This window comes from Amblyomma americanum, chromosome 1, assembly GCF_052857255.1.
Source record: "Amblyomma americanum isolate KBUSLIRL-KWMA chromosome 1, ASM5285725v1, whole genome shotgun sequence".
In the NCBI taxonomy this organism is placed as follows: Eukaryota; Metazoa; Arthropoda; class Arachnida; order Ixodida; family Ixodidae; genus Amblyomma; species Amblyomma americanum.
In genome coordinates this window covers 272,375,883-272,399,506 of record NC_135497.1, presented here as the reverse complement: position 1 = coordinate 272,399,506, position 23,624 = coordinate 272,375,883, and the positions used below count along the sequence as shown (strand labels likewise).

Sequence of the window (23,624 nt, the reverse complement as noted above, 5' to 3'; positions counted from 1 at the left end):
TCATAGGTTCATAGAGCTCATAGGCCGGCAAGACACGGCCTGTTATTGCAAAGTTTGCCTCTTCTAAAATGAGAGATTACATACTTTCCCAAAAAGCAAAGTTTAAAGGGGAGGGTGTTTCAATCGGGGAAGATTTTTGCAAAGCTGCCCGTCGATCGAGGAAAGCACTAAATGACTTTGGAAAGGCTAGCGGTCAGCCCTATTCTTTGCGACATAACAAACTAATCATAGGTAATAAATGCTACGTGTATAGCGCAACCACAGATGAAGTATGCGAGATCAGACCAGCTAGGAGCTCGATTGAACCCAAAACAGTCAACGCATCACCGGTTTCAACCTCTCCACATTCAGGTTCAGCATAACTATCTCATGCTCGAAGACATGCAATCCCCATTGATTCGCAATCCCCATTGATTCACCGCTAGAAATAGTTTGCACTCATGTAGCTTTTCCAACAGGCCACCTTATCTTTTGTGCTTGTTATAGGTCCCCATCCTCACCAGCTACTTTCTGCACTGATCTTTATGATGTTCTTAACAAATTAATTGTCCGATACCAAAAATCACATTTATTCTTGCTAGGTGATTTCAATTTTCCAAATATAGTGTGGAAATCCGGTGTTCCCTCTCTTAAGCAGCCATCCTCCGAATGCATCCATTTTTTAGACATCTGCGCCGACTTCAATCTAACACAGCTGATTCATGAACCTACACGCACTACCAGTAGCTCCTCAAATACTTAGACCTTTTTTTTTACCACAGCCAGTCTTTTGTCCAGGTTCTTCAGCACACACGGCCCCAGCACTGGCTAAAAAGTGTGCCGCCCATTCCGAACACAGCTTGGCGGATGTGCACGCAGAGCTTTTCAGGCGGTCGAGGTCTAACTACTTCGCAGACGTTTACGCACAATACCCGGACATGACGCTGCGTGCCATAACTAACTGGCTGCGCACGGCAGAATTTATTTCCACTTCCGTGGGGAGTGGCTACTGGTCAGGCCGCGCGGCAAAAACCATAGATGCAAACTACACGCGTGTGTGGAGTAAAGCCATGGAAGCAAGTTACCTGGATGCCCCGTGGTACTCACTTCGCGTTCCGAACGCTATCAAGTTCGCAGGAATTGGGTCCCGCATTTTTAAAAGGCTGCTTTCATCTAAATGGGCTTGCCGCGAAGCTTTTCTTGAGCAGTCAGATGACACCCTTGACTGCCTCGCAAATGCGTACAAGGGCCAGTTTCAGAACTTTGAGGCGATCAAGACGGACGCTTGGGATGCCATGCTCGCGTGGACCGTGCTCTGGGCGTCCTTCAGAGGTTTGCCAGAGCCGAGGGGCAACGTGACAGTGCTCAAGAGCTTCCCCGCCTTTCCCAGTCAGCACTGTTCTTAATTGTGGGCTGCATGCTGACGTGTGGAGAGGCTAGAGACCTGGCCGAGGCTACCTCTCAGACAGGACGCAAATATCGCCACAGCGTTTTCCTGCATTCAGGACTCCCCTATGCGTCCCAGAAATCAGTGCCCGTACTTTATTGCGGGCCGAGAGAAAGCCGCAATATAATATCGCCCGATTGCGCATTTCGAGTTGTAATTAAAATAACGTTGGACGCCCCTAAAGACGTCCAGTCTTATTTGAAGGCTTTTCGCAGAAACCTGGATCGATAGAAGGTTACATAAGATCTGAGCTGAGGCTAACGAAAAAAAAAACGTCACGAGATAAGCGCTTGAACGAGCGCCCAACCTTTTTGCCATTTGGTTTCATTATCATAATCTAGCATGCCTGCGGCACAAGACGATAACGTCGTCTATGCTACATCATCGCAGTGTGCACTGTCTGAGCGTTCGATGGCGGTTCGTTACCTCCATCGTTATGCCGTGCTCAGACAGTTTTAATACCTTAATGAAATTATGAAAGCAAGCTCCTGCATATAAAACTCTGCAGACCAATATTTTTAGACTGTGCCTAAGGGTCCTCGGAAGAACTGTGCGCATTTTTTGGTTTGGATATATCAAACGAATTCTATCGCTCTTTTTTCAGGCTGGGGGTAAACTACGTCGGACGACCCCGGTACATTTTTTTTTTCGAGTACGCCGGACAGAGACAATCTGCGATTTTAAGGTTGTGGTTAAAAGTAAATGTAGCGGCAATATCAAAGGGAACACGGGAGAGCATCACTTCGCGAAACACTGCCACCTAGAGCCGGCGGCAATGGGCGGCACCAGGCACATGCGTGTAGAGAAGCCACCCGTGCTGACTGCGTATGCGCCTTTTCCACCGTTGGGTATTTTTTTTATTCGAAATGTTTGCCATTAGCCATAATGAGAAAGGGAGAGAGAGAGTTAGAAGGGGGAGTGTGTGGCGAGAGCGCTTCGTGGAGCACAGAGGACTCACGCTCCCGTGGTCTTTCATACCGCCGCTACATGAACGTCGGACCAACCCGGCATACATTTTATTGTCCGGGTACGTCGGACCGATCATCTGATAGCCCGCGGTGTTCTGACACGACAGACCCGGCGCATTTTCTGTACTCTTCCCATGCTGATCCTGAAGGGCATGTGGCTCTTAGATTTCACCTCTAACGGGAGGCGCTCTGCATGTGCAAAATCACGCGTGGCAGGTGCTTCGATATTCATCTTCCTCTTCACCTTCGTCGCCCCAACTGCGCGCTTGGCAGTCATGTCCGCCGCTGCGCTAGCTGCTGCTCGGCTGCTCCTCGCCAGTCGTGGCATGTGCTGTGTCACGTGATTCGCTGTTGTGCTTGGCAGTCACGTCCGCCGCTGCGCTAGCTGCTGCTCGGCTGCTCCTCCTCGCCAGTCGTGGCATGTGCTGTGTCACGTGATTCGCTGTTGTGCTTGGCAGTCACGTCCGCCGCTGCGCTAGCTGCTGCTCGGCTGCTCCTCCTCGCCAGTCGTGGCATGTGCTGTGTCACGTGATTCGCTGTTGTGCTTGGCAGTCACGTCCGCCGCTGCGCTAGCTGCTGCTCGGCTGCTCCTCCTCGCCAGTCGTGGCATGTGCTGTGTCACGTGATTCGCTGTTGTGCTTGGCAGTCACGTCCGCCGCTGCGCTAGCTGCTGCTCGGCTGCTCCTCCTCGCCAGTCGTGGCATGTGCTGTGTCACGTGATTCGCTGTTGTGCTTGGCAGTCACGTCCGCCGCTGCGCTAGCTGCTGCTCGGCTGCTCCTCCTCGCCAGTCGTGGCATGTGCTGTGTCACGTGATTCGCTGTTGTGCTTGGCAGTCACGTCCGCCGCTACGCTGACCGCCGCTCTGGACGCCCGCTCTTGCACTTGTGGCACGTGATGTATCACGTGATTTGCTCTCGAAGAAACGATTTGCTCTCGCTGAAGTCTTGAAACAGTAAAGATAAGCCAAAGTTAAATCATGTGTAACCATGTTTAACATAGCTACCGCTCTGTATATCCTGGCTCAGTGGAGTTAAGCCACAGCCACTTTTTTTTTCTCCTTGTACGTCGAACAGTTATGCCGTTTTCTTCGAAATCCGACGTATCTCACAAAATTTACTTGTACGTGTGTCTGTGTCCGCTAGTGGTCATAATTAACAGGGCTAACTAAAGGTTCCACGATTGCGTAACTGCGGGTAGCTCGGTGAAGTAGCTATAGCCACTGCCCAGGACGGGGCGTTTGGCACCTAGTTCCAGTGCGCCAGCAGTGAAGTGTTTGTGCTGCTACGGGCCTCACAAAATATGTCTTTAGGTTCTATACCGGCTGGCACGCGTCGTTGGGTCCCAGTGTGCGATCCGCAAAAATATTATTCGCTGTTTCCGTGGAAACATGAGCCACATGTGATTTTCTACTATGTGCCGAAGTCCGCTTCAATTAAGAACGTTGGCACTTCTTTTGCGGCCAGTCAAAGTTGATCGCGGGCTCCGTATATCTGCTCGCATGTGGCGACTGCTGAGCGGGGGCCATTGCAGGCGCACTAACCTAAAAACTTCATGTAAGCAATCTTTCGCGATAAGACAAAGCTGCGGGCTGGGCGCTTGCTCAGCATCAGCATAATTAGCCTGACTACGCCCACTGCAGGGCAAAGGCCTCCCCCATATCTCTCCTGCGCCAGTTTCGGCCACCCTACGCCCGCCCACCCAACTTACTGCAGTTTCCTCTTACGCTTGCCTTCTCTTGGAATTCAATCCTTTACCCTGAACGACCATCGGTTGTTTTGCCTTCGCGTTCACTTTAGCGATATGCCTTGAGGGACGTTACAAGTTGCGTCTTTCACCAAGCAGCGATCAGAAATGGCAGCACACAAAAAATTTCGACTAGTTCTTGAAATTAACTGGCACGCATGACGTCATTGTACTTTTAAACAAGTTCGCTCCGCCTTTTGTCGAATTCGCCATATGGGGAGCAAGCGAAAAAAAAAAAATAACCAAATGCTTCTTGAGCACCGTGTCAAGACTCTGCGGATGCTGTCTATACTCAGTGCACAAAGGAGTTTGACGCAGAATGCAGGAGTCGATAATGGTAACCTACGTTATTTACTGTTCTGCAATGTCAGTGAGCTAAATTAAGCAGCAAGAATTTTTTGAGCTGCGCAAGCTTCCCGGAAGTGCGTTGGGGCCCAAGCTTTGAACATACTCGGTAGTTGATTGCGAAGTCTTGAAGTTTACAAGGCGCACCTTGTGCCTGCCGTCTTTTATGTCCCACTGTCGAGCAGCCGCCGCAGTATACCCCCGGTCACCGACATGAGCGACGCCAGAAACTTGGTAGGCCTTGATTATGGCGGAAAATATTCAAGCGCCGACCAATCGTTAAAAATATGACGTTTCGGCCCCGGCTTACAGGGGCCTTGTTCACAATGAAAGAAAGGCAGGAGTGAAGGTAAGTTATATAGGTTTCATGATATGACGCAAGCAGCGGGAGTGTATCGGGGGTAGATTGCCTTCGTTGCGATTAAGCGTGTTTGCCGTCGTTTGAATATAGAAAGATTCTAGGTAAAGCCTTGTCGTCTTGCTCTTTTCTTTTCCGATTATCTTCGAGCCGTCCCAGTCGATGTCATGGCCCTCGGAGATAGCATGATCAGCCAGTGCGTTTGTTGCCACGCGCTTGTTCTTGACATCATTGTGGTGCTGCTGCAATCTTTTCCGAAAATCACCTGTTTCACCGATATAATCGCAACGAAGGCAATCTACCCCCGATACACTCCCGCTGCTTGCGTCATATCATGAAACCTATATAACTTACCTTCACTCCCGTCTTTCTTTCATTGCGAACAAGGCCCCTGTAAGCCGGCGCCGAAACGTCATCTTTTTAACGATTGGTCGGCGCTTGAAGATTTTCCGCCATGAACATACCCGACCAGACGGGTTTCCGTCGAAAACTGGATTTCAGGCCTTGATTACACTGTCATTGCCTTCTGTGCCTATGCCTGCAGCTGCCTAGACTGGGTCATGGAGCGGCGTTTGCACGGCGGCCAGGCTCAAGGCAACAACGGAGAACACCACGCGATTCTCGGTCATGCCGGCGCGAGCAGCTGCATGGCCAGAACCGTCCTTGCAGTGCCTGGTGGTGTTCTACCGTTGTGCCGTCGCAGACGAGCGCAGCAGTCTTCGGGATGGAGTCGTGGCAACACTTGACAGCGCTCTCGGCTCTCTGGATGGCCAGCTGGCACGTCGGAAGTGGGATCACGGCCACGAGCACCTGTGCCGGCCTGCACGAAGAGTGAGGTGAGGCACCGTCGCTGAGCGGCGTGAATGCGACCGTCGTGATGGACCCAGCCTGGGCACGAGCCAAGGCGTTCCTGTTGGCCATGGGAGCCTTGACAGTGTACGCCCGGACGGGCGGCTTGGCGTACTTGGCGTGCCGCAGACTTCGTAGAAGCAGGAAGCACGGGCCTTTCTCTTGAATGCATCTTAATCGCCTACAAAGACGTGTGTAATGCTTGCCGAACTTGATCCTCGTGAAACAAAGCTATGAACGCGCTCGTCAGGAGAGTACACGTCAAGTGCCACTGATGGCGATGCCACTGCGGAGACTGCGGCACATTTTGAAACGTGTTGCATACAGTCGCGAGTGAAAAACATGAACATGAGCGCGGCGCCATGCTTCGCGAACACATCCGGAAATTTTGAAGCCGTAGCTTCACCACTGGAGGTAACGGGCTGAGATCGCCGTGTACCTTCAAGGCTCAGCCAAGGTCAAGCGTTCAGTTTATAAGTTTGGATAACCAGTGAGTGGTGAATGGTCTGACCAATAGTCAAGCCATTGCAAAGACAAAAGGCCGAGGTCAAAGGTCAAGTCAAGGTCAACCAAAATCGGGTGACGTGATCGATTTGGCTAGCTTCACGACAGTTTAGCCTGACAAAGACCAAAGAAACGGCCAAAGCATAGCATAAAAGTCTGCCAGGCTAAACCATCATGAAGCTAAACCACCGTTAATTTCTACTATCGGCGTGTTCGTGACCCCATCGCCGAGTGTCATCTGCCGCTCCTGTGGCACTTCACTAGTGCTAATCTTTTTTACGCGCGACTGTTCAAAGTCTTTGAATGAAACTTAGCTTCAAGGGAACTGACGCCAACATATTCCAGCGTTAGCTCTTACTACTTACGCTTGTCAAGGACGCGCCTGTCTGTAATGAAGCCCAAATTTACTAGGACAGTTACCACGCGACCACACTACGTCACATAAGAACAGTGGGCGCGAGGCCTCAATTATTTTCTTAAACCGAAGTAATTGCCTCAGGGCATAAAAGGGTATGTAATGATGGATGACGAGGATGCTTAAATAAATGAAAAAGGTTCTTTGATCTAATACCCATACTTTCAATCCCTTATACAGGGTGTCCCAGGGTCTACAAATATGTCGCGGCTTTTTAAGACGAAGCGACGCAGAACGTTTGAGCGCACTGCAACAGTGGCTCGCAAGCAGGCATTGCACGTGGTATTTTTGGTATTTTGCGGGCATCTGCAATGAGCGAAAAAAAAGCCAATACGTAATAGATGGAAAATCAGAAACTGTTCCATGGAACGTTTTGCGGACCGTTCCACAACTTTCTCATTGCAATTTTTCGCCTATCTTCATTGCTGGCGAAGTTGGCTAATTTTATGAACTAATTATGCAATTAAGCACAGTACAAAAATAGTGCGACTTGCTCCATATACAATAGGCAGCAACACGCATCTGGCCTAAAGCCCCAACTGGATGTACACATCATTGCGTACGGGCGGAGCGCCTACGCGCACGGGCGTACGCACGGGCTCTCGGGAACTTTTTTTTGGTGGCCTGGAGCTGATTCAGGTTCCCCCCCACTTTTCTTCGCGGTTTAACTTGTCCTTTCAGCGCCCCCCGTCTCCTGTTCTTCACGCCTTGAACTTCTCTCCGTCGGCTCGAGAGGGAGAGCTAGCCAGCGCCAGGAGCATAGGGTCCGTCGCGGCGCGGCCCTGTGCGGCCAGGCGCTCCGCACTTACGCCTACGATATGTCCATCGAGTTGGGGCTTTTGAGTGCCGCGGTATATCAGAGTGCCGTGGCACCGACGACCTTTCCACCCCCAGACCGTGTGTGGGATCTCGTTTCTACCGAATGACGAATCCCAACATAAAAACGTAACAAGGGTTTATTCGATTGCCGACGGCAGCGGACGAGCATACCGACGCTACGCTCGTCTATCGATCTTCGCGGCCGGGCAGCCTGTTTTTGTAGCCACTGTCGGTGACGCATGCCTTGGGTGACGCAGCGGTGGCGCTGCGTTTTACCGGGAACGATAACAAGGCGGAGGATGCGCGGAATAATATGCAGAGGGGATACCGCAGCGGTGGCCAAGTGGTTGAGCATCCGCCTCGCATGCGGGAGGTGCGGGGTTCGATCCCCATTGCCGCCGGGTACCCACCGGTGATACAATGGGTACAAGCTTTCCCCTGGTCTGGTGCTCGGCTTATTTAGGGTGAAATGCTTGGGAAATAGGTCTTCGACCCCACCTTGAGAATTTGAAAAATGCCTTGTGCCATGGCGCTCTTTGGCCATAGATGCCCTTGCGCCATAAAAATTCATCATCATCATCATGTGCAGAGTGTGTCGTCACACGTGCATTCCAAAGACCTTCAGACGTCCATTACAGCCAAACCATTCGTCGCAGGCGGTTTCGGATCGTGCCAAAGGATTCGTCGTGCTCTGATTAACATTAACACGTTTATAAAACATATGAGCTGATATAAGGAGGAAATATACCTGATATAGCGAAGGTGGCTGTAAATTGCAACAGTAGTGCAAAATCCTTGAGGTATAGATGGCCATGTTTTCAAATATTGCATCAGATGACTACACGCAAGAGAGCTCCAGAACCTTAATGGGGCGTTTGTTTTTTTGCGTGTGTGTGCGTCATTGTGTATTGTGCGGTTTTTACTGTGGCTGTTGAAGAGCCGAAATAAAAAGCTCGGCACGTTCTATTGGCAAGTCATTTCTGGCGCGTTTTTAGCCCCCTCACAGACAAGAACCATGGCACACACGCGCACAGATGCATAGCGCTGTGTTGACGCTCTAGTCGCTGAACTGACAGCAGTTAGGGTCGGTGTGTTTCGCGTGCCCTAAATAATAAAGCGAAAAATGAAGGGAGAAGGTCGACGATGGAAAAAGGTTGGGCCCTGTTTTACCTGGTTAGGTTAAATGTGACTTAGGTGCGCTAGTTTGTTTGCTTGCCTTTGTTTTTCTTTTAATTTGCCTTTGTTTAATAAGGTCGTGACGCGTTGCGAAGCTGGTGGCGTAATCACAGCATACCTAGCATGTTTGCGTTCGTTGAGCTGTTTATCTTTGTTTAGCTTTTTTACCTTTGTTCTGCTTTATTTTTGTTTGAATTTGCTTGCTTTATTTTGCTTTACTTTAACAGGGCTGTTACGCGTGACGCGTTGCGAGCCTGGTGACGTAATCGCAGCCTGCCCACCGTGTCATGTGGCAACCTGCCCGCCGGATTGTGAGCCAACTGCCCACCCCGGCAGATAGCAGACATGTTAATGACTGGTCGCGTGAGGTTGCTCGGAAGGAGCTACCCGAGTCTCTCACAGGCCACACCGCTGGCTGCACCTGGTACTCCGAGCTTCACCAGGACACAAAATGGCGTTTTAGCTATTGCGCCATCAAGTGCTATCACCTTAAAAAATGGGGAGGAAGATCATCAAACTTGACGGGAGAAAGTTGCGATAGCAGTTGGATTTACTATGGATGATTTCATTTTGATGATTTCACTCTAAGGAACGCTTTCTCTTGTTGGAGGCTGAGTGGGCGTCAAATGAACGAACCAGATAGTATCTTCAGAATCGTATTAAGCCGCGCAATTTTTAAGCATCAGCAGCGCATATCCGCGGTACCGGCACGCGGTGAGTCGTAGTTGAACACAGGCCTGACGTGCTTGATGCCGAAGCGTTTAGGAATAGGCAGAGTATCACCACATGTGCGGCGCCGAGAAGCCGAAGGTCCGCGACTCCGTCGTCACCGTTTCCTGCCTCGATTCCCGGCCGCCTTTACAGCCTCGTGGTACTCCCAAGACGACCGCGAGCAGCAGTACGGAGTTTTGGATGAAGTCCGCTCCAGCGGCTGCTTGGCCGGAACTATGGCGGCCCCCTGGATGTGGCAGCCGTTGAAGCGCAGTGCCTGGTGGTGGTGCTCCGCCGTTGTGCCGCTGCGTATGAGTGCATGCAGCCTTAAGAATGGAGCCGCGGGCACACTTTTGTGCGTACTCGGCCGTCTCGATCTAAAACCTCGTCGCCCACGACGAGCATCCCGGATGCAGAGCGTGCCAGCAGCTGCTTCGCCAGAACCGTCGTGTGGCCGCCAGGATGGCCGCCACAGATGCGCAGGGGATGGTGGTGTTCTGCCGTTGTGCCGCCGTAGGGGAGCGCAGACTTCAGCATGGAGTCGTGGGCACACTTCCGCAAGCCATCAGCGGTCTGGATGGAAAGCTCGCGCGTAAGGATGCCGTCACCGCTACAGGTAACTGCTCCAGCTGGTGCGTAGGTCGCGACGAGTCACTGTCGCTCAGCAGCGCGGATTTAGCCGACGCGCCGGACTCTTGTCTGGGCACGAGTGGATAGGTGGCTGGCGCTTGGGCGTGGGGTGCTTGGCGCCCCGCAGGCTTAGGAGGAGCTTGGAACACAGGTCCCTGCACGAAAGGCTCACATAGGGCCTGAAAAACCGTCGGTTCCTAACTTCTACCTCAAAGTTCTCCAGCCTGACGAAGTTCTTGCCCGCAGGACAAAGCTTTGATCGAAGCTTTGAGAACGATTAAAGGGGCCCAGAAGGGGGCTCTCAATAAGCTTGCGATATGTCTGAGATGTTAAAGACGCCGCTTCATGATTATCGTCCAGCAAGGAATATTTTAATGCGTTTTGTGGAAGCTGAGTTATGTTGCAAGACAAAATTTAAACTTCCGCGTCTTGGCGCCTTTCCCTCTCTTCTCGCACGCCAAAACACCAAAGAATTTCCCGCTCGCTTCTGAGGTCTCGTACGCGGCATGGACTCTCGGTGGCCTGTACTCTTCTCAGTGCAAGTATTTTAAAGCCAAGTTCAAACCCCTTTCTGCGGCCCTTTAATGTCCACGTCAACCGGCACTGATGGCGACATCAGTGCAGATGCCGCCGGGGTGCTTTCTCATTCACAGATCCACGTGAGGCGATATGGAGTCGACTTTTTTTTTTCGGCCAGCGAGGGGAGTGAGTGCGGGGTCGACTTACACGCGGCAATATACCGTATGCATTGCACGTTATGACCTTTGTAGAGTTTTTTTTTAATTTTAAGAAAAATGTCCCCAGATTACACGAAAAGATACGGTATGGCACGGTCATTAGTCTTAGGTATGTGGGTTATGGAGGGCTGGTTTCACTGTCAGGTCCTGCGGGAAATTGCTTTTTTCTGCCTGCTGCAGGCTGTTCTGTCCACCTGTCCACTTGTAGCCTGTTCACCTTGCACATTAAAGAATATGTGAAATAATCTGGAGCCTTGTACTACAGTGTCTCTTCGTTCCTGTCTCTTGTTTTGACTCGATCCCTTAAACCGTCTTCCCTCACGGTGGAGTTTAAGTGTCCGCCGAGAATGGGGCAGTTACTAGGTTTTTACAGTCATTAATGTTTGCATTTATAATTTTTTTCTCATGCAGAACTCCGCGAGCGCTTTGTAAGTAACCGCGCTAGAGTTATCCAAATATGGATGCGGTTCGTATACGAACCGTAGTGTCGTAACACAGAGAACACTGATTGGAGGATTATTACAATCTGGCAAAGAGCGTCGCTGGATCAAATATGTGCCTGAGGTGATGGTTAGCTCGCTTCTATCAGTCAAGGACCAGGCGGCAGGTTCTCATAAGCAGCAGAAACTAATTGATATGCTGATCAGCATGGGTAATCTTGATCAAGCAGAAAGAGCTCTTAACAACAAAGAAGCTATGACAGAACATTCTTATAACAGTCAGAGGTGTGACTCAAGGCTTATTGATACTATATTGCAGGGTTCGTTGCAAGAAAGTGTATCTTGGAAACAAAATGTCGTGTGTGCATGGATCAGCTTCTGTTACCAGCTCCCGATGGCAAAAATTTGAATGCTGCCACCCTGACAAAAACATGCAATTTTGGTGGCTTGGTCTACCCCGCATTGAGCCTCTTCAAGTTTATCAGTCAGCTGAGGACGTTTTCACAGGACGTTTAAGCTCTGGAGGACTGCATCACGACAACATCATGGATGTGCTTGCTCTTCTGAACAAGCAACGCATGAACCGCATTAGATGCGATCAGCACTTCAAGGAGCTCATCTCAAATTTGACATCTTTTGACCAGAATACATTTTTTTGTCTAAGGTCTCAACAAGTCTCGTGACTTCGCCCGAAGGAAAGGACAGCACCATTTAAAGTTGAGCCGTGTGTAGAAAATTAAGATTCAAGATTTTGTAGAGGACTCAGTGGGCCACTTTATATATAAATAAAATTAGTTGGGTCATCCATATTCGCGTATATTTTTAAGCGGGGGGAGGGGGGGGTTGTCTACTGCTGCCTTACGACTGGGGTCCCATGCACAAAGTTTGCCTGACCTATTGTTGGCGCTTCTCTCAAGTGGAAAGTTGGTATTAGATACATGAACTAGAACTGCACTTTTACTAGGTACAGCCTTTGTCAAGAGCTCAGAGATCACGGGGTTTGCTTTTATGACGTATAGTGGGGCTCCTGCAGCACTTTTGGTCGTTCAGCCCTTTGGAGGTAACGGGACCAAAAATCTTACCTTCAGGAGGTATGGAATGCTGGAAATGCGTTACGAGTTATGCGGTGTGGTCGGAAGCGAACGCGGTCGGCTCTAAATTTTTTACAAAGGCTCTATTTGCCCTTGTGCTGCAAGTAAGTCCACTAGCTCGCCCTTCTAAACATCAGCGTGCGCTAAAAGACGATAACGAAAGCGTTCCGTGCGACCGCGGCACGCTCCTCGCCGAACCCTGGCCTATTCCCCGTCGTGGGTGTGTGCCATGTCATTAAGGCAACAACATCGCAGTCACTGCATTCCACTAGGCTGTTACGTAATTCCGTGTCGCAGCGCCGTGCAAACTAAACAAGATCGCGGATGTACACGAGGGAGCGAGCTCCCGTGTAAATTTCCAGGCATTTCACTTACTGCTACGCATTGTTTTGGAGTTTTTTTATGGGGTGCGTGAGGTCACAGAGCATTTGCATAATTCATTTTACTAAAGAGGAACGATGCATTAATTTGAACATCACACGGGCATTACGCAGCGACTTCCGTGCGCGGCAGCAAACAGCAGCCTGACTGCGAACACGCATTCAAGTGCGGTTGACTGCAGCGCCAACTACTTCCACGCTCAGCGGCATTTCTCCGCGGCGGCTGGTCGCGCCACTCAAAAAAAAAAACAGTCCAGTACACACTACCTAGGGTGTGACTTTCCCGCAGAGGCAATGGGGCCGTTTTTTCTTTTTCCGAAGTCGACGGTGCCTGGGAGTGGTGGTAAACGAACTGATTGCTCAAAACTCCCTGAGACGAGCTCAAACAAGCCGCCAATCCAGAAATCCAACATGGCGGCTTGCGTTCGGCCAGCTGTTCGCAGTCGGTGGCTCGCGCGGTTGTGGTGCTGGCGGGCGTTAGCTGGATTTAAGCTTCGTACACACATACTGGTGATTAAATGTTTTTGCGCTGCTTTTGCGCACAATTTCCTATGTACTTGCGTTGTGTGCTGCGTGTATTTTGACGTTCTGGTGAGGTAGCATGGCTGTGGCGAGCGGCGCGACTGCATGACAGCCGGTTAGGGCGCTCGCTCGAGAAGCAAAAGTGTAAGCAGTTCTGTGCAAACGGTAGTTTATTAAAGAAAACATCAGTATTCGCAATGGATGTATAGAAGTGGTGATTCTGGCATCAGTGGCATGCATACCTCGGCACCATGAGAGGTGGCTCAATCACACTCACGGCGACTTGCACTCGCATCCACTCTTTCACATTCATGTCCCCTCACAAAAACTAACACTCGCAGCCACTCACTCACACTCATGACCACTCGCACAGACAACCACTCATACTCGCATGACCAGTCATACTGACAACCACTTACACTCGCACTCATGACCACTCGCTCTCACAACCACTCACTCATTCATACTCACTCACTATTTTCTTGTTTGCTGTCAACGGAGAGGATGAGGGATTTACTGCCCGCGGAAAACTGCGCTCGTGGCTCCCCTGGCATAGCCTGAGTCAAAGATGGGGTGGTGAGCTGCCTGGGCTCTGTTGGACAGTTTGTACAATTTTCACAGTTTAAGTGCTTGAAGAAAGTGGTCACTTATGCATTTCCATGTCCCGAACCAATGCTACGCAAGTGTGCTCCCGCGCTTGCTGCTGAGACAATGAGTGCTTGTTTAGCGTCAGCAGCTAAGGTGCTCGGACACGTTTTTGAATGGTGTCGATAAACGTGTGCAGAGTTCTCAATGAGTGCGAGACAAGTATCAGCGCAGCGTCCCCCCCCACAACCTCCTCTCACCTAGGCCCCTATGGCCGAAACGGGGCGCAAAAATGAGGAATGATAAAACATGTATTTCAATGTGATAGAATTGCAAAATATAAAAGATATTAAGAGCTGTAGCTTTTACTTTAACGTGTAACATCGACAGAGGAATGTATGGTAGAGGTAAGCAGATGGTTTCTTGACACTCACTGAGTGAACTAGAGAGGGAAAGCCTCAGCGTGCTTGTCAATGACTCAACAAGCGGTCTTGTTTTACCGAGACGACTTGTAGGCCACCCCAACCACCCCAGCCCTCAGTTTCCCATTCTCTTCACATTTTTGGCTATGATGTCTGTCAGAGGGCTTTTCTTCACTGCATTCTCAGTATTGGCACTTTGAAGAGCAGAACTCGACTTCATGATATTTTTAGGTGAAACAAAAACTTGCCCTGGCTTGATTCTTATGAGCTTTCATTCACTCGTACTGCCTTTTTTTGCAATTTTTTCTCAACTGGAAAATTGACAGTACTGAGATACATTCTATTTCAGATCCCTTTTCGGGGTATATAAGACTTCAGTTGGAACTGTACATCAAACCTATCAAAAAGGGTGCGGCCAGATTGGTTGCCACCTCGTATCCACTGCTGAAAATCGCTGCAACATTCCATCACCATCAGCACGAAACAATCATTTCTGGCACAGATTAAAGCATTAAATATTACCATTTTGGATATCTCCTTGGGCGTCAAAGGTGTTACCATGTCTGAAGCTATGCATACAAAACATAAAAACCACAAGGGTGATTTGCGACGCAGGGCTCCTTCAAGTGCATGATAGACACAAGAACCTCCTGTATTACTTAAAAGCACACTTGGCTTTTGCTTTGTTTCCGGGATTGAGCCGAGCTGGTGCATTTCAAGAGCTGGGCCAAGTCGGTATGCTTTTCGCGTAAGTCCAGCCCAATTAAAAGAATACAGCCGGAGCAGAGCTCTACAATGTGCACACCCGGGCACAGAAAAAACATAAGCGTCCACTGCAGTACTCGAGATCCCACCTTACGCTCGTTTTTGCCAAGAACCAGACAGTTGTTGTTTGAGAAGCACGCATTACAACTCTGTGTGTATGACCGTGTGGGAAGCGTGACAACACACATCTACCTTTTCAGCAGCGGCAATTAAAAATCATTCAAAGGGTCTGATAAAACTCGTAGTTGCTCATTGGACCCGCAAAAGGCCAGCGCCCATGGCAACGGTGAACTAAATTGCGAACAGCAACGAAAGATTCCCGTTCCTGTGCCAGCAGAATCCTCTGTTTCGGTAGTCCAAAGACATCGGCATGATGCCTTATGCTGCCTCGAGCGCCCTTGGTAGTGAATATTGCTTCCCTCAGCTGTCAACAACATGAAGATAGCTGAACGGATATACTGTCATCGTGAAATACATGCGACCAACTTCGCTGTCACGTCCACCCACCACTCACATCCACTCGGCACTCAAGCCCACTCATAGCTCATCTCCACTCACCAGTCATCTCTATTTACACTCGCATCCACTCACACTCATGACCACCCACACTCACGTCCACTCACACTCGCAACTCACTTGCACTCACACTCAAGACAATCAACACTCACATTCACTTACCTTCATAGACGTGAGTGTGAGTGAGACGATATGAGTGCACTCATGAGTGAGTGCACGGAACTACGGGGGCATGGCAATATTAGTGACCGCCATGCTAAACAATCAAAATTGAAAAATGCCAGTATGGTTCAACAAGATACCGTACTATCAAGGTAAGTATTTCATATATAAGCAAATGTGACATCAATCAATATATGTTTATACACAATAACTCTGTGAAGATTCAATAAATAGCAATGAAGTAAAATATTTCACATGTATTGAAATATATCGATGTGTGGCAATGAGTATACACATACAAAGTGCCAGTGAGAGGTTTCAACCTTTGACTCGGGAAAAAAAATTCACAGTGCATAAGTAGACCAAAGACAACATAATATGCTGCAGTGCTATAGCATAGTATACAGACACCAAGAGAAGTTCATATTGGTGAAGTTGCATGCTTCCATTGTTTAGGGCGCTGGCTCGTCTGCTACACGCTATTCAGGTTACTTGTTTTTTGTAGATAAAAAGCGCAGGAAAATATTACCAAGGCAGGTCGAGAAACGACTTTCTAAAAATTCGCAGAACAGTTTTGGCAATTGCTGGCATACAAGAGCAATAACCAGAGGTCATTAATTCAGTTTGCAGTGATGACACACCGGGAGTTAACCCAAATAGTATTGCATCTGCCACAATGTTGGGCGATTTACTAAATGGTAAATTGCAAGTGGTCCGTGTACTGCACAGTGTCCTCGCATGTTGAGACCCCACACAGTCCAATAGAACATGCCGACAACTACTGCTATGTCCCTCATAACCCATGTGTTGCTTCGGGACATGAAACCGCATATGTTACAAATCAAGGAAGAAATTTGCTGCAAAATTTACCAATCAGCAACCCAACAAAATTTTGGCCCACGATCCTTTCTCAGGATACTCCTTCGAATTATTTTTAATGACCATTTAATTCTGAATTGCAAGAGCATTTCAGATGCTTTTAACTCATTCTTTCAGTATGTTTCTCAGCGTCACAGTTTAGTCACTCCATCATTCCTGTATGCCAAATCAGCTTCAATTGATCTGACAGTTTCCTTGGTGAATGTTGTGAATATGATACTGAATTTTGATGTCAACAAATCAAGCGGGCCTGATGGAATCCGCAATGCATTGCTCGTCAGATATTCATTATGGACATCTCGTTATCGACATTTTCTTGTTATTAAATCTTTTAGTTGTGGTATTGGACCCAAGTCCTGGAAATTTGCAAAAGTTCGGCCGTTATTTAAGTCAGGCAATAAGCAACATTTTGAAAACTACAAGCCTATCTCGCTTATTATGTCATTATATAGATTAATGCTTGAGCATATCATCCATACACATCTCGTACGATTTCTTGAATCGAATAACATTTTATCTAATGTTCATCATGGCTTCAGGAGAGGTTTTAACACATCTACCCAATTATCAGAATTCCTGCATGACATTGCTCATAATTTGGAGTGTGGTTGTCAAATTGGCATGCTTTTCATTGATTTTTCAAAACCTTTTGACACTGTGATTCATTCTAAGTTGATGATCAAATTAAATCTTATATTGGAAGAATTCAGCCTTAGTAATCAGGATCTCTAATTTCCTCTCTTAGTGCTTTCAGTTTGTTAACTACAGTTCAGCACAGTCCTTCATCGCCCCCGTAACATCCGGTGTGCCACAAGGCTCGGTCTTACGACCTTCATTATTTCTATTGTATATAAACAACATGCCTTGGAAAATCACATGGAACATTTGCATGCATGCTTGTGATTCTGTTTTATATGACATCATTCACTCTTGAGATGATCATTCTCACATTAATGAATCATTTTCTAGCTTCTGTAGGTGGTGTGGAAGTTGGTAGATGAATATTACCTGCTGTAAATCTGTTGTCATGACATTCAGTACTAGTTCCTCTTCATCAATTTTTTATTAATCTTTTCATAATATACCCCTTCGAAGGGTGTTCGGGTACAAGCATCTAGGAATTATTTTTACCTCCCACTTGACATAATCCATACACACTGACTTCATTTGTAATAGAGCCCAAAAGAATTAGGATGTCATAGACGAACAGTACTGAGGCTCCGAAGGAAACCGGGTTACTAATGTATAAAACCCTAATCTGTCTAATTCTTATCTCTGCTTGCTTTGTGTGCAATCCTTGCAAGGTCACTGAGATTAGGAAATCTAAGTCCATCCAAAGGAAATCAGTTCCCTTGATATGTAATAGATATCGCCATAATTTTTTACCCTCTTCTGCCTTCACTCATTACAAATAACTACCCTTGCCAATCCCCCCCCCCCCCCCCCCCCCCCCCACCATCCCAGCAACCAGGATCGTTGAAATTTCCACACTGTGTCATTCATTTGCAATACCGACTCTCAAGCGACAGGTACATCACGAGTGCGATATAGCACCGTCAACAAGAAGTTATCATAATCTTAATCTTTCACCTTACACTACTCGCACTAATGTGTTTAAACGCAGTTCCTTTCTGTGCACTATTGAACATCGGAATACACTGCCCGGTCCATTGTGTTTCCTCTCAATAGACAGATTTATACAGGCCATAACTGATTTATAATCTATTTACTGTACCAATGCTCCCAATTCGTGTAGTGTTCCCTATGTTTTCAACTTCGCTGTTTTAATTTTTACTACCATGTCTTTTGATTTGAATCTATACCTCCACTGCTGTAATAGCCTCTGTAGGGGCTGCAGTATGTCCAAATAAATAAATAAATAAATCGCTAATACAGCCGCTTTAAATAGCACTTCATCATAGTTTGAGCATGCTTGTTTCCCACGCTGCTTCTTTCCCACGTCAGCCAAGTCACATCTTATGCGCACACCCTTCTTAATTGTTCCAGAGCCGAACACATGATCCAGTCTGTTTTTGCTGCCTGCGGATTCCAGACATCGCTAATTTTCCCAACAGCACAATACAGTGCAACAGTCATGACCAGTGGTTGGAAAATTATATACCACAAAAGCCTTGGGTTCTGCAGAGTACTTTTTTGATTTTATGAGCAGCTGAAGGCATGCATGTCTCAACATTAAGTTTCACAACTTTATTTTTACACTAATCATGATATAACAGCTCATAGAGACTGATTTCAGTATACAGCCAGTCATTCTTAATTGCATTCTCGCATTTCTTGAGAGGATGTATGGCTATTTGCTTGAACAGCAAGAAAAGGAAGCAGCACGGTGTTCTCTGGCACCTTTTTTAAGCTGTTAGCATTTGCCAACAATAAGTTAAATCAAAACCCCTTGTCATAGCAATGCTCAGACTAACAAGGCACACAAGGCTTCCAAAAAGCAGCCTAGATTTTGTAAAAAGAAGTAACGCAGCAAAAGCAATCAGTGCCATATATGTGCAACCAGAGCAGAATTATAAACAAATATATAAACTATAAACATAAAATAAATAACACAACAAAAATTCAAGAGAGGGCACATAAGCAGTAGGCAGAAATAAAAAACCAAATATTTTAATCATATACTAACACAATGCATCATGAATATCAACAGTTAATTTACCCTTTTTTTCAGGTGGGAACACTCTGTTTCAACTTTGTATCTATGCTTCTGTTGACGAATATGATGTACCCATGTAGCCTTGTATGGCAGAAAATTTTAAAAATTTCGAACTGCAGGCTGCGGAACAGAAAATACATTCCCAGTTTGGCATCCTTTCAACCAGATTATTACACACATTTGGTATGTGGGCACAATACATGAATTCTTGTCTGAAGAGGGAATCAATTCCTCGCTGAAATAGTCCATTGGTTCGAACTGGAATTCCATCTGGTGTCAACTGAAACCAATTGGAGTTACTGGGTTCTAATTATCCGCAGCTTGTCCTGCTGGTTTTGGCAACTGATGTTAACTGGAACCAGTTGGAGTCACTGGGTTCCAGTTGGCTGCAGCTTGTCCAACTGTATATCTGCAATTGGTTCTTGAGATTCCAATTGGGCATTCCAGTGGGTTACAGAAGTTTCAGGTGGTCGGTGTCATAGCTACATAGTGCTCATTATTCACATGCAACAGTGAACTAAAAAGGTTTCTGTTAGAAAGATATTAGCGGCTTTACCTGCTGAATTGTTTTCATCATTTCCACCACCAGAACGGGTGTGAGTATATGAAATAATTTCGCTCAACAAACAAGCGTCACTTGCTCCAGCAGGAGAGTCCCATTAATGGAGTATACAAGTGGAAGCAAAAGTGTGTTCTGTGGATATGTGTTGAGCTTATGCTCCTTGTGTGTTTGTTTGGCTTCACATCCCTAACACGCTGCAATTAATTTCCCTCTAAATTGTTGGCACAAGGCAGAATGTTCCCCAATGGTCCTAGTAAAAAGATATAATTGGTTCCAGTTGGAACCAATCGGTTTTTGAACTGGCCCCAATTGGAATAATTCCAGTTGGAACCAATGGACTTTTTCTGCTTAGTTCCTCTATATAATAGACATTCTTCAGAGGTTGTGGCAGGTCCTCAGATCAAAAAAGCTCTTCACAAGAGTGCTAGCGACATGGTACACATTTCCATATACTTTACGAGGGGCATGTTGTGAAGACCATTGCACTTCATATGAATTGGAGCCTTGCGGCCTGCTGTGGCCTGTGGTTGGTGTGCTGGTTCATGACAACAATGTGGCAACAATCTCCAAGCTGATGAGTAATGCATTTGTAGTCACTTTGCAGTCTCCTTCAAAAAGTTTGAAAACTTGGCCAATCCAGATATGTTTTAGAGTGGCAACGGATTGGTGCAGATTGAGTGTCTCATTACAGCCTTTTTTTTTTACGAATAATTACTTAAAAGGTTTGCAAAGGCTCTTGAAGCCATTAACAAGTGAAATGATGAGTAAATTCAATTCTTTTTAGATAGTCCACGGCAGGAGCAAGGCTTTGATTGTAATCTGCCAACCGTTGATGGAGTGCACTTGCTTGTCCAGAGGGCAACCAAAACACCACTGGTCAATCCTATTTAACGGGACACCCAAAGAAGACATGGTGTTTGAAGCCCTCAAAATCTGCGCACCACAACCATTTGCACGGCTTTTTCAGGGATGAACTGTTCAGGCTGTCAAAAAGTTACCCGCCCTTTCTGCAAACTCTGCTGTAAATTTGGCATGAACAGGAACCCCTGAATGGTGATGAGAGTGATAAGTGCCATAGACACGGACTTCCTGAACACTTGTGTGGCATACTTAACTCTCATGTCAGCGAAGGGCATCCTGCAAATGCGTTGTTCTTTAGTTTCGTTGCCAATGTGTTTTGAAATGTTCATTTGGTGTGTTCCAATATAGTTCCTGGATAGGATGGATGAACATTGTTGGTAGGCTGACATCGTTCGACTCTTGATCACAGATGACTGCTATCACCAAATGACGTTTTGTTTCAAGGCACTGATTTAAATCTAATAGCAGCCTGCATGTTGCAAGAGCTGACGATTCCTTGTGGGCTGCCGCAGAGCCTACTGCCTGAATCCAAGTTCTTGATATGCCAGACGCTGCCATAACAAGAGCTGTGTTTGCCATACGAGAAGTTGTATTCCCGTCATCTATGAAACCAATTACAATATCTTCTGACTGATCATACATCAAATCTCTTTTCAAGGCTATTACACTGAGTAAAAGAAACATGCTTTGTCTTGCAGTGGCCAATCTTTTGTTATTGATTCTAATGCGTTCATGGCACCTGGAGTGATACAAGGTTTCATTGGGATGTCTGCCAGGCAGCGCCTCAGCATTGTCACATGTGGCAAATGAAGCATTTCTCTGAATAATCGATAAGATTTTGGGGAATGAAAGGACATACTGAGAGCAAATTCCTTGATTTGTTTTTATCAGTGCTTTTTGGATTTTGAAAAAGAACAGAGCCTGATCTGAAAAAAACATCTCGTAGCAAATGCGGTTAACGCTTGTTTAGAGCCTCCTGATGTGTTACTCGCCTTGTCTTGTGCCTTTTTTTTAATCCGGCCAAGTGCTTTTCTGTATCTGTCGCTTCGAGACTCTTAGTCCGATTAAGGATTTGAGGTGTGCATGCAGATGTCGTCTCCTCCCTCTTCTTTTTGGTGTTACCGGTGCAGGTGTCACCATTGCCTGTCCAACGCTGCCCTTTCTGGCACCACTGGGCCAGCTTCAGCTGCAAAAAATATGAAAGAAAACAAACAGACATCTAAAGAAAACAAGGATACAACTCTTGCAATGTATTGGTTTTTGTATTAGTTCGTGCTCAGCTATATAAGCGAAATTTACAAAAATGCGACTGTGGCACATTATATTTTCTCATGTGTCTCGTTCAGCTGCTACACACTCATTTAGATACACAACATCAAATCTGATGGTGCTATGTCCAATGCAGACTGTGGAGAGGCATGCCACACCCACCTTCAGCTTAGGCTGCTTTTGTTAGCTGCAGCTGGGGAGTGTTGTAACAAGTGCAGGTGGCAGGGGGAGGGATGCCTCTCTACAATTCAACTGGCTATGCATCACCTGTTTTCATTCACTACTGAACTGGGCTTTCCCTTCTCAATGTGCCTGTCTGGCAGATTAATGCGATAGCTACGCTGTCCTCGTGTATTTCTCTCGTCCGCTATGCCAGAAAGTTGACGACTGACATTCATGTAAACATAGCTGCGACACAACTGGCATCACCAGTGTTCTATATGTGTTGCATTATCAGCAAATTAAGAACTTTGAATTTACAGCGCTGTGTCTGAACAATGTGTAGATTTCATGAAATGCATGAATTATGCAAATATGGTCAAGAAATAATTTTTGCATTAAAGTTAAACTTATAGACTACTACAGACCTGTCAATATCCATCACAAAAATATCAAGGTGACCGGTCCACAGTTTTTTATACAGATGGAAGATGAGCATTTTGCAATAAATTCTCGTGTTTTGTTGGTGCACATAGCATCACATAATAAAGTGAGTCCCATGGTGCTGTTGTGGGCATCTGATGGGTGTGCTTGGGATAGCACACCTGTTGAAAAAGAACAAATACACTGTAGGAGGCTTGAAACCAGGTGTTTCAATGCATAGGCGTAATTTTCTTAAACTAGCTTTACAGTGTGTGTGTGAAAAAAAATATTAATGGGGAGGGAGCGATAAGATGGGTACAGAAAAAAAAAAGTGTCCCCGCGCAAAAGGCGCTGCCTCTGCCGTAAAGATCCCGAAGCGCCCTGGGGCACTCCTTCCCCCAACAGGCGGAAGAGCCGCGAAACTACGGAAAAGCCATGACGAACTAGGCGAAACAGTTTCTGAGAGCTCAGGAAAGCAGACACAACAACAAGGCACGAGATAAGAGAGACGTCACGAGATAAGAATACTGCGGCGAGTGCGGTGCCCTCCAGTATATGGTCGATCGTGCGCGCTGATAGCGAGAAGCGTCAGGGACCGCCGGCTCGGAGAGTTCAGGGAAAGTTACAATGCGTAGAGCAGGCGGCAGGTTGTACCATGTGAAAGCGGTGGCTAGAGCGGCGCCACTACGGAACACCTAAAAAAACAACTCCAACGGCCTTTCTGTATGCAACTCACGGCGCGCTTCATTTTGGCTTTCTAACGCGCCGCGCCAACCTTCTGGCGTTAGTGAGGCCTGCGCGATAATTTTGGATGTGACGATCAGACCGCGGCTGCAGAAAACACGGACGTATTATGCATATATGCAAGTACTAAATTCCGAAAAAATTAACCAAACTGAAGACTAATATTGGTCCCTTCTTTTGGCGACGTTATAGGGTGCGAAAGTTGGAATCACCATATACAAATTAGGCTTTCAGGACACGAACACCTGAGGGGATTAGCTCTTTAAAGGCAGTAAGATACTTCAGATTAAGCCAGGCAGTGAGGAACACACACACACAAATGTAAACAAGCAAAGTAACCAACGGTTCCACGCATAAGAATGTCGGGCTATCTCAGACTGTGCAGCACGGCGCCTTATTTTTATCAAACGCGCCTTGCAAAATCAATTAAAGTCGCTGCAGTAAAATGGACCAGGAGAAATTCGTTGTATTCCATCACCGATTTC

General features: G+C 47.1%; 2 protein-coding genes across 16 annotated transcripts in view; one reads left to right on the top strand and one right to left on the bottom strand.

The window, feature by feature from the left end:
- Positions 1–23,624, top strand: part of LOC144115083 (uncharacterized) — a 263,914-nt gene that overhangs the window by 176,950 nt on the left and 63,340 nt on the right. For 11 of the 15 annotated variants that reach the window (XR_013311238.1, XR_013311240.1, XM_077649231.1 and 8 more), the window contains one exon: positions 5,386–5,677. Coding sequence is in view for 10 of the 15 variants with exons in the window: in XM_077649231.1 (XP_077505357.1) it covers positions 5,386–5,676 (291 nt within the window). In the remaining 5 variants the exon portion in view is untranslated. Of the gene's footprint in view, positions 1–5,385; positions 5,678–8,831; positions 9,430–9,468; positions 9,932–23,624 lie in introns of those variants that run through there. The other 4 variants (XR_013311237.1, XR_013311239.1, XR_013311241.1 and 1 more) reach the window with 2 other exon arrangements.
- Positions 1–23,624, bottom strand: part of LOC144115081 (solute carrier organic anion transporter family member 4A1-like) — a 79,578-nt gene that overhangs the window by 35,748 nt on the left and 20,206 nt on the right. The gene's annotated exons all lie outside the window — the stretch shown is intronic.